The sequence below is a fragment of the Mus pahari genome, chromosome 14 (assembly GCF_900095145.1).
Source record: "Mus pahari chromosome 14, PAHARI_EIJ_v1.1, whole genome shotgun sequence".
In the NCBI taxonomy this organism is placed as follows: Eukaryota; Metazoa; Chordata; class Mammalia; order Rodentia; family Muridae; genus Mus; species Mus pahari.
In genome coordinates this window covers 18,407,950-18,419,222 of record NC_034603.1, presented here as the reverse complement: position 1 = coordinate 18,419,222, position 11,273 = coordinate 18,407,950, and the positions used below count along the sequence as shown (strand labels likewise).

Sequence of the window (11,273 nt, the reverse complement as noted above, 5' to 3'; positions counted from 1 at the left end):
GGGTTTCTCTGTGTAGCCCTGGCTGTCCTGGAACTCACTTTGTAGACCAGGCTGGCCTCGAACTCAGAAATTCGCCTGCCTCTGCCTCCCGAGTGCTGGGATTAAAGGCATGTGCCACCACGCCCGGCTCCATGTCTGCTTCTTGAACCACAGAGCTGACAGCTTGGTATGACTCAGGCCTGAGGATGTATCCACTATACTTCATACACCTTGGACACTGAGCCTAAGACCTGTGACTACAGTTACTGTGTGCCATGGAAAGTCTAGCAATTCCCCCACCTACCACAGGCAGCCAAGTGTCCTGAACTCCCACAGCGCTTCCTGGGCCACACACCTGATTTGGGAAAAGACAGACTGAGGTGGTGGTTCAGAGCCACACGAAAGCACTGCACACAGTGTGCTTTTTCTTTCTTTCAGGGATTTATTAAGGCATTGAGCACAGTGTGGTTTTTAGACAACTAAAATGAGGGCAGGGGACTAGAGGAGGACCTGAGGGGTGCACTTTCAAAGTTAATGATGCGGAGGAATGGAGACCTCCATAAGTTAGGAGTGCAGTGCAAGGCTCCTACCCATGCAACAGACATTCCCCTGTGTTCCTCAGTCCTAAGATGCAGGTTCAGGCTGAAGAACTTCAGAGGACGTCTAGAAGGTTGCATCCTTTGGGGCCCAAGCACTTGGCAAAGTGACAATTGGTGGCCAGGCCACATGGCTGTAGGTCTTTCCATAGATGGGGCAACCAGTGTAGTGTGTGCACAGCACAGGGTGCAGGGGCAAGAGGCAGGCAGGCACAGATCCAAAAGCCTCTAATGCTACGGGTACAGGAGGCTCCAAGCAGGTTCTCCAGGCAACCAAGAGCAGGGAGGGAGAGGTTGCCCTGGCCTAGGGAATCCCTGTAAGGCAACTGGGTCTGCACGGACCTGACCTTTGCTTCTGCGACACCCTGCTCCGGAACAGGTGTGTCTGAGGAGAAAACAGCCAGGGAGAAGGGAAGGAGACAGACTGACTTCCATCTCACAGTTCAGCCCAGGACCCCAGAGGGCTCATGGTCACTGGAGGCGCTGAACTGCCTTTCTACTTTCTTTTGGTCCTTGATCTTGAGTCCAATGTCTACCTTCTTCTCAAAGAAGTTCACTAGCACAGACTCTGTTAGGATGGAGGCCAGGATCTGCTCGAAGGAAATGCACCAGTCTGTGTCCACAGTGCCCCCAGTCCGTGAGGTGGCAGTGGGGCTACAGGCTTCTCCTCCCACCAGCACTGTGTCTTCCGTGAGGTCCTCGCACTGCAGCGAGCCCGTGCTGACTACTGAGTAGGAGGACATGGACATGTCATCTTTGGTTTCATCATCAGACAAAAGCAGGGAAGGAGAGCCCTGCCCCTCGCCACTGCCTCCCTCCACTATCCCATGACTGTCCTGCAATGCTTTCCCAAGATGCGTGTCGCCACTGGCTTTGGCCTGTCGGTCCCCTGCAGCTGGTGGCTGACATTCCTGTGTTGGGTCCTGATGGACTTTGGGTGTGGGTGGCTCATCCTCTTCTGTGGCACTGTTGTGATCCCCACTGTGGGCACCATCCCTGGGCTTCTTGGTTGTCAGGGCCGAAAACTTCTTCCCCACCTCACCGATGCGGAGGAGAAGGCTGGCCACAGTGGCGATGGCATGATACAAGTCCTGTTCCATAGGGTCTTCGCTAAACATGTTGTAAAGTGTTTTACACAGCTCGATGAATTGCTCCTTAGGGAGAAAGCAAGAAACAAACAAAACAAAACAAAGGTGGCTATAGGTGGGTGGGTACACTCTCCTATAGCCAATGGAAGATACAGGCCACTCAAGTCCTGTTGGGATTTTGATGATACAAACCCAGGCTAGGAAACTGAGGTTTGGGAAGGGGACTGTAAGGTAAAGCCTTTGTCACGTAATCCTTTGAAAGTCTTTCTTCTCGGTTGTTTACTCGTTTCTCTCTCTCTCTCTCTCTCTCTCTCTCTCTCTCTCTCTCTCTCTCTCTCTCTCTCCTCTCTCTCTCTCTCTCTCTCTCTCTCTCTCTCTCTCCTCTCTCTCTCTCCTCTCTCTCCTCTCTCCTCTCTCTCCACCTACCTATCCATCCATCCACCCACTCACCCACTTACTCCATATGTGGACCAGGCTGACCTTGACCTACCTTCCAGGTGTTGGGAATAAATGTGGGTGCCATCACACCTTGTACCTTTAGCTTTTTATGAGAGAGGAACAGGAAGAGGTGAGTGTGAGTTCATGTGTGTGTGTGCACACAAAAGGGGGGGAGAGAGAGAAAACGAAGCACTCACACATGCATGTAGAGATCAAAGGATAACTTATAGTTTTTGGGAGTATCCTTGTCTTAGCAATTTGTTTTTGGAGTAGTCTCTTGCTTTTTTGACTAGCTAGTCCATGAACATCTAGACATTTGCTATGGGAGCACTGTAGTCATTTTCGTCTTACTTAGCTATGGGTTTTGAGACAGGGTTTCTCACATAGCCCTAGCTGTCTTAACACTCACTATATAAACTAGGCTGGCTTAGAACTCACAGAGGTCCTCCTGCCTCTGTCTCCTGAGTGCTGGGATTGAAGGTGTGTGCAACCCCAAGTGTTTGAATGCTTAACCCACAGGAAGTGGCACTATTAGGAGGTGTGGCCTTGTTGGAGGAAGTGTGTCATTGAGGGGGGTTGGTCTTATGTTCAAGCTCTGACCAGTGTGAAATTTCAGAGTCCCCTTTTGCATCCTTCGGATCAAGATGTAGAACTCTTGGCTCCTCCAGCACCATGTCTGCTTGGATGCTCCCATGATTCCCACTATGATGATAATGGACTGAACTTCTGAACTATAAGCCAGCTCCAATCAAATGCTTCTTTTACGAGAGTTGCCTTGGTCACGGTGTCTCTTTACAGCAATGAAACCCTAACTATGACACACGGGTTCCAGGGATCATGCTTAGGAACCTTTACCCTTAGCCATCTCCTCGGCCTGGCTTTTTAAAGCAGAAGTAAAGAGAAGTAACTTTGCCTGTTTCCATGGAGCTCCAGAGGGTGATGTCAACATAAGTGCATGCTGGGTCAGTTGGGTGTAAGTTAGAGGGAGTCCAAGATAAAGTCCAGTTCCATGGGCCCATTCTTCATGCCTGTGTGGAAAAGTGCTCAGAACCAGGGCCTTCTCTGGGCACAGCTAGGGTGAGGCCCAGTCTGAGAGCTGGCTGGGTGTTTGTGAGAACACCATGACTGCTTTGGGCCCAGGAGGAACTGGAGTGCTGTCAATGTCCTCTTCTCAAAGGTTGTGAGTGTGTGAGGCTATTGGAGATTAACCTTCCCCAGTGCTTCTGTGCTTTCTGGATACTGAGTCAACCTAAGCAGGTATTACCATGGAAACCTGTCTAAGAAGTAGTTTTTCATTTTTCTGAAATCATCACTCACAGCCATTCAAGACTAAGAGGCTCTGGAGAGAGGGAAGAAAATTCCCACCCACAGGAAACTGCCAGAGTACAAGTACCATGAAGTTGACTAAGTCCAGACATAGGCAGAATTCTCTAGAAACATTATAGATTCTGACTGAGTCTACCTGGTTCATCTTGGGAAGGTCCTTAATGGTTTCCTTCTGAGCCTCTTTCTCCTTAGCCCATATTCGAAGGTAGTGTCGGTAATCAGGAGGGCTGGTCCCCTTCTCCTCTGTGAGAGAGAGAGAGAGAGAGAGAGAGAGAGAGAGAGAGAGAGAGAGAGANGAGAGAGAGAGAGAGAGAGAGAGAGAGAGAGAGAGAGAGAGAGATATCAATCTCCATCTGTTTAAGAGAAAGCGAGAAAGCAGGCTGTGGGCTGCTCTCTGACCCGAGGTTACTTGGGCACTATTACACAATCTGGCACTTAGGGAGTGGTTAGAAACATCCCCAAATTCCCAGAGGTTTCTCCTAAATTAGTGGAAGTAGGCTGGACCTAAGTTGATGAAAAGCCCAAACCTGTCTTCTCTAAGACTGGAGAGAGGCTCCTGTGAGTCTGGAGCCCTGGTTGCACACTACGAGGGCAGCAGATTAGCCAGGCTATGCACGGAGCCATCAGCCCCTGTCAGAGCACACATGTGCCATTCCAGAGAGGGAATGTAATAAGCAAGGGTGGCTATAAGGTCCCACCGCCCCTGGGGTCACCAGTCGGGATGGCTTGTACCTCTTCTTTCCGGGGTGTCCTCATTTCCACTTCCTTCCTGCTGCTCCTGTAGTAGTGCTTCCACACACCAGAAAAAAGCAGAGAACATTCTTTTGACTACAAACCATGAGTCCTTACAGGTCACACCCGTGTTTCTGTAGGGGCCCCATGCTGCCCTCCTGCTTGACTGGGCCCAGCCCTGTAACACTGTGGCAAGGGAGAGCTGGTCATGTCTTCACTTGGTTCCAGTTAAGAAAAGCCACTTGCTGGGGACTCAGCTCAGGGGCAGGGTCCATGGTGAGCAAGCTTTAGGCCCTGGGCTCCATCCCCAGCACCACAAATGAAGGGGTACTCTCTCATTATCAAAAGAAAACAAGACTCACACGCTGCCTCCCGCTGAATGATGACATGCATTGTGGGACAAACATGACAACTAATGAATCCTGCTGCAAAGAAAGGTCAACCTTGGGCTGGTGAGATGGCTCAGCTGGTAAGAGCACAGACTGCTCTTCTGAAGGTTCTGATTTCAAATCCCAGCAACCGCATGGTGGCTCACAACCACCCGTAATGAGATCTGACGACCTCTTCTGGTGAGTCTGAAGTCAGCAACAGTGTACTTATGTATAATAAATAAATCTTTGGGCCAGAGCGAGCAGGAGCTCACAGAGCTAGCAGCGGCCCTAAAAATTCCATTCCCAACAACCACATGAAGGCTCACAATCATCTGTTCAGCTACAGTGAACCCACATACATAAAAAAAAAATAAATCTTAAAAAAAAAAAAAAGGAGTGATCCCTTCTGAGATTGTCACACCAGCAGGGGGAGGTTTTGTACAGGACTCTGTGTTCAGCCTACTATTTTTTGTTTGTTCTTTACATTACTTAATGAGTGATTTGTGTGAGTACACATGCCACCACAGTGCATACATGGAGCTCAGAGGTCAATTTGTGAGTCGTTCTTCCTACCATGGTCCCAGGGACTGCTTGGCAGCAAGTGCCCTTCATGCCGAGTCATCTCGCTGACCCCTTAGCCCATTATTTCATAAAGCGCTACATTTGCTGAAGTTGGCACATTGTGCTGTGCATGTGTGAACATCAACTTGAAGTTCTCCAAAAGCCAATGGTTTTCTCAGGCAGCGTGGCTGTTGGGGGCCCTCAAGAGATGACGCCAGGCAGATCCCAGCTCTGGACAGTCCTCCTGGATGGTGCCGGTAGAAACGAAGGACAGGTACTTCCCTGCTCAGGTTCCTAGCGTGGATCAGGAACCCTGTTGCCTCAGGGCTCCGTGGGCCCAAGGATAGGTCTGTGTACCCCAAGGCCTTTCCTAGGAGTAGGTGGGACACGCTTAGGGGCACCCTTGTTTGCCCAGGGTTTGAGTGTTATGGAAGGTACACTGGCTTCTGTAACTTGCATTTTTTTTTTTCTTTTGTTTTCGTTTTTCGAGACAGGGTTTCTCTGTGCAATCCTGGCTGTCTTCGAACTCAGAAATCCACCTGTCTCTACCTCCCAAGTGCTGGGACTAAAGGCGTGTGCCACCACTGCCTAGCTTTTCTTTTTTACATTCATTTTACTGAACTCAGTGAACCTGTTGCATAGACCAAGCTGTTCTCAAAGTCACAGAGATCTGCTGGCCTCTGCCTCCCAAGTGCCATGGTGAAAGGGCACATTACTACTCCCGGCATAATTTGTATTTTTTATTTTTTGAGACAGGGTTTCTCTGTGTAGCCCTGGCTGTCCTGGAACTCACTCTGTAGACCAGGCTGGCCTCAAACTCAGAAATCCGCCTGCCTCTGCCTCCCAATGCTGGGATTAAAGGCGTGCACCACTACTGCCCAAGCTGTGTTTTTTTTTTAAACATTAAAAAAAATTATTTTCCTGGTATGGGTGTTTTGAATGCATGTACATAGGTATGCCTTGTGCATACCTGGTGCCCATGGAACCAGAAGAAGGCATCAGACCTGCTGGAACTGGAGTTGCAGATGATGTGAACGGCCATGTGGCTGTCCTCTGGAAGAACAGCCAGTACTCTTAACTACCGAGCCACCACTCTAGCCTCTCTAACTTAATTCTTGAAATTAAGGTCATGTTCAAGTTCAAGTTCCAATCAGTCTTCAACACTGTCTACAAGACAGTGGTGACTTGGTACATTGTTTATCATCCTGTCAGTGTCACTTTCTGATGTATATCACCCACCTGGGAAAATGATTTGTTTTTTTTTATTGTTGTTGTTTATTTTTGTTTTATGTTACTCGAGACAGAACCTGGGGCTATATCTAACCTACACATGAGTTCTACCATCAAGCTACATCCCCAGACCTTATTCTTGAAATTAATTAAATTAAGTCTTTTTGTTGTTTCTACTGTTTTGTTTTTTGAGACAGTATCTCAGTATGCAGCCCTGGTTGGCCTGGAACTCTTCCACCTATTACTACCTCCTCAATGTTCAGTCTAAAGGTGTGAGCTTTTACACTCTGGCTTAAAAATTTTTGTGTGCATGTGTATATGGCATGTGTATATGGCATGTACATGGTTCTCTCCTTCTACTATGTGGATTCTGGAAATCAAATTCTGGTCATGAGGGTTGGCAGCATGTGCCTTTGCTCACAGAACCCTCTTTACAGACCATTTATTTTTTTTAAAAATCACCACGAACCTAGGCTGACCTTGAGCTCCAGTTCCTCTTGCCATCTTGGCCTCTATTTAGAGTATTGGGATTAGGGGCATGCATCACTATACCCCAAATTCCATTCCCAGCACCACATGACAAAACCCAGGATCGCACTTGCAAACCAAGTGCTCGAACACTGAGCGACACTCCCAGCTGTTATGGTCAGTTTTGCATCATACATGACCAGCTCAATTGCCAAACCCAGGGCCCACAATGGCCTTCACCGTGTCAGACATTCCCAACGGGCAATGCATGCAACAAAGGTTGTGTCCCACCAGGCACTCTGCATATGTATTTTCTGTGATAAAAAAATCTTGTGAGGCTTGAAGAGGTTCCCCAAGGGGGAGCATCTACCACTCACTCCACTCCTCCACCCCATACCTGTCTCACAGTCACAAGGACAGCATTCTGCACTCCTTTCCTACAAACAAGTGCTTTTTGCACGTGGGTGCAGAGGTGATGCCTGGCTTGCTCTGTGTCTCGTGTGTCATGCGTGCATCCTACTCACTGACCATCTACAGCAGATTGCCCCCACCAGAAGCATCTTGGGCTCTGTTTGTTCTCAGGATTTATCCCCACAGGACAAAGTTCCAAAGAGTCCCCGGGGCATGAAAGCATCCAGGCTTCTGAGTAAAGGAAGATGAAGCCCAGAGGCAAAAGGGTCACCCTTGCCCTCTAGGGACTGACCTTGAGCCTCCCAGGGCAGGAAAAGATCCAGATCTGAGGCCAGAGGAGATGCTGGAAGGGACAGCAGAGGATGTGTAGAGGGCAGAGGGAGAAGCCCATGTCCGGGGAGACAGAGATGCAAGAGAAACAACAGTTGAGAATGTCTACAGGGGCCAGTCTGGCCCAGGAAGTGTTGTGGGGCCCTCCCAGGGAGCACCCCAGGGTGGCATGCTCCCGGAGCCCACTATGGGACCGCTGGCTCCTACACAGCTCCCCGGGGAAGATGGAGAGCTGCAGAGCACGGCTGGGTGAGCTGGCTGTCTCAGGAGTGGCTCACCTTCTGAGGAGCTATCCTCTGTGAAGTAATGGGCGGCCTCCAGGGCTGATTCCGCTTCCTCTGGGATCAGAGCTGTGTTCCAAGAGAAGCAACAGTAAGGACAGGGGAGGACTTGGAGGTCTAGTCAAAGAGGAAAAGGCTGTTCTCGGCCAATTATGACCCACCAGGCTGAACACCTTTCACTGTAACTCCTGACAAGTTAAGTAGAGTTGGTGACATACTTGTTGGTGAGGCAGGACCTCACGCTGTACAGGCAGCCTCTAACAAGCCACCCTCCGGCCTCAGCCTCCCGAGTGTGGGATTACAGATGTGTCTGACTTGCTACCTTGATTCTAACAATGTGGGGTGTGTGTGCTGGGGACTGAACCCCAGTTTATCCTGTATGTTAAGTGCTTGCTCTGTGGTTGAACTAAGTCCCTGATAACTGTTCTGGGAAATGCAGTACATGTGCTGGGTAAGAAAATAATCCATCTACCCAGCGGCCTGGTGAACTTCACTATCCTCCCACACACAAGGTCCTGGCTCAGCGGATTCCTTCAGAACATTTCACCTATGGGTGAGCGCACGCGCACACACATTACTTTATACTTTATACCACATCAATATATCCTAGCCTGTCCCACATGCTACATGCGCTGGTAGTGGCTGACTGCAACCTGAGGTTTCAGAGCCCCAAGGCTGTGTGTCTATGTGACCTTGTTATTCCTGCTGTATGGAGGGGATGTGGTAGGGCTTGGGGAGCAGGGGAGGGTTAACCAGGCAAGGCACAGACGGGTGGTCGGACCCGAGCAGTCCAGTACTTGGATGAAGCAAGCTTCAGGTGGTGGGCACAGACCCACTTCTCTGATGCAGCCCAGGCCTTTGGCTCTCACCAGCTGCAAAGTAGCCTCGCTTGAGAGCTGTGCTCCAAGAGCCCCTTCAGCTCTACCCATAGAACCATCATCGGGGAGCTCAGTGAACTGGGCACTACTGTACACAGTGAGACACAGGGGTGCAAGGTGAATGGTGGTCACAGCCTTACAACCCCAAACTTACTCTGGGCCGATTCTGAAGGCAGATTCTGTATGTAAATTATCCAGGGGGAGGCCTAGGGTGGTCCCACCAGGGGAAGAATGGTACCCTGGACCATCACTGTCATCTTTCTGCACCTGGTTCCTGCTAAGGGAAAGCTCTTTTTTAGGGGCTATCCTGAGCTCTGGTCACACATGAAGGATGCTGGAGCCATGTGCTGGCCAGCTTCATTGAGCCTCTCAGCTTGGCTCACACCAGCTGCCCACAGGAAACTTCCCATCCAAACAAGAGCTCCATTACTGAAAGAATGTAAGTGGGGCCCCTGAGGACACGTGACAGGACCTGCAGGTGGCCTAGGCAGTGTCCCAGCTGTTTTGGGACAAACAAGAACCTTTGGTTAACAATTACTTTAAGAACAGAGAGTTTAGGACCCTGTGCCTCACTGGTACTTCCTTCATAGCCTCCTGCCCTGACGTGGATTCTGGGTCATGCTGCCCTGCTTGATGGGCTGAGGAGCTCAACTGGAATCTTCCCTCATGCCCTTTCCCCATCCTGGGCCTGTGCTCAGAACACCAGGGTGGACTTCAGCCCCAGAATGAGGCCCCGGAGCCTCCCTTCCACTTAACTCTCCCTCTTGGCCACAGCCATCCAGTGGCACGTTGGTAGTTCTGTGGTACACATCCAGCTCTGGACAGCCCAGGGGCCCAGAGAGGCCCACAGCAGGAAGCCTGAGGTCACTCACCTGGGGGCAGGTGCAGCTTGTAGAGCGCCTTGAGTTTCTCTGTGAGGTCTCCATGGTACATCCCACCTGTGGATCAAGGCCAGGGAGGGGACAAGCTTGGCAAGGAGACTCCAGGAACACACTGCAGGCCACATCCCCAGACCCTTCCTGTGGGCTCTAATGGAGACTCCACACTCTGGGAAGGTTTGGGTCTTCCCTAGCCAGGGCTCTAGGAAAGATCAAATGAGCCCTGGGCCTCCTGCTTCCCTAAGACCCTATGGAAAAGTTTAACTTTCTTTGGGGCCAGAGCAGCAAGGAGAGGGACAGTAGAAGAATCTGCTGAGGTCTGTCATAGGCAAGGGCTCAAGGCCGCCCCCTGCTGGCCTCAGGAAGGACAGCTGCACTGACTGGTGCTTAAAAGATGGGTGAGACACTCACTCATCCCTGTCACAAACTCCTTGAAGTTGATCAATGAGTCCTTGTTTTGATCCAGGAGGCGGAACATGCGGCCTGCCAACACAGGCGTGTGAGAGCCACAGGCCCAAGGCGTCAGGCTGGCAAAGAGCTCCCGAAACTGGCTGGCATCGATCCGGTACTGCTCCAGGTAGGGCAGGCTGGGGTCTCGGTGGATGGCTGCTGAGCGGTTACCACCCCAGTACTGGCTTGCCAGGTGCTTGGCCTGCAGGGGACACCGTCTGGTGAGAATGCCTTTGGGGCCCCAGGATGCCTTTCCTGATCTGTCCACATTCTTAGGGTAGTGAGCTCTGGCCAGATACCTCAGCTTTCACGGGATCCCTCACTCTAGTGCACAGCAGAAGAACTGAACAGGGCCTCATGGACTTGACTGTTCTGACACAGTGTGGCCACCTCAGCAACTGAACCCAAGATAGCTGAAAAGGACAGCAGGAACTGGCAATGTGGACCCACAGTCTCAGTACTAAAGAAACTGAGGCAGGAGGATCACTGGACCTCCAGAGTTCAGTGTGAAGCAAGCCTGGGCAATGCAGAGAAAACCCAGCTCAAAACCAAACAGAACAAAATACCCAACTACTCACTTGCTCGATTAGTCAACTAACCAACCCCACAGCACCAAAACCAAAACCCAAACCAAACCAAACAGAGGGAGTGTGAACTTTCGTCTTTGCCCCCGCGCCCCTCCTTTTGACGCACCTGAGATTTGTGCGTAGACTCCCCCTTGGGCTAGGGGTTACAAGGCTGTAGGTTAGCCACTACCACTGGTTTGTTGCGGCTCAAACCACCCATTAGCTACAGCACCTAGGTTGACTCATCCCAATGCCTGATCTGTGTCTTTTGCTAAAACTACTTAGAAAGAAAATTCTGTTTCCACTGGGGTCCCTGAGAGCCTGAGCCAGGAGCTGCTCAGGACAGTCCTACAGGAAAAGCAGCCCAGAGCTTAACAGGGGTAGAGGAATGTCACAGCCAGTTTCAGTACCCTGACTCAGCCATGCCCGAAGCTGTGCAACTTTTCAGTTAAATGAGTAGGTGTGTTCCCCCTTCTGTGTGAGTTGGGCTGAATTTTGTTGTTGTTGTTGTTGTTGTTTCCCTGCTATTTAGGAGTGCTCTGTTAGAGTTCAGTCAGTAAACTGCTTGTCATGCAAGCATGAGAACCTAACTTTGGTCCCCAGAACCAACATGAAAAAGCTGGGTGTGTGGAACTGGCAACAGAGCTTAGGGAATAAAGGTGCTTGCGGCCAAATGGAATGTCATGAGTT

General features: G+C 50.5%; 1 protein-coding gene across 2 annotated transcripts in view; it reads right to left on the bottom strand.

Annotated features, from left to right (window-relative positions):
- Window positions 1–401: 401 nt before the first annotated feature.
- Window positions 402–11,273, bottom strand: part of Tbc1d9b (TBC1 domain family member 9B) — a 38,038-nt gene continuing 27,166 nt past the window's right edge. Inside the window, exons 16-22 of one of the 2 annotated variants that reach the window (XM_021211414.2) lie at window positions 9,979–10,219; window positions 9,562–9,627; window positions 7,809–7,880; window positions 7,493–7,543; window positions 4,160–4,216; window positions 3,564–3,670; window positions 412–1,729 (exon numbers count right to left, since the gene is read on the bottom strand). In XM_021211414.2, coding sequence (XP_021067073.1) covers window positions 1,019–1,729; window positions 3,564–3,670; window positions 4,160–4,216; window positions 7,493–7,543; window positions 7,809–7,880; window positions 9,562–9,627; window positions 9,979–10,219 — 1,305 coding nt within the window. In that variant the 3' untranslated portion in view covers window positions 412–1,018. Of the gene's footprint in view, window positions 1,730–3,563; window positions 3,671–4,159; window positions 4,217–7,492; window positions 7,544–7,808; window positions 7,881–9,561; window positions 9,628–9,978; window positions 10,220–11,273 lie in introns of both variants that reach the window. The other variant, XM_021211415.1, reaches the window with a different exon arrangement.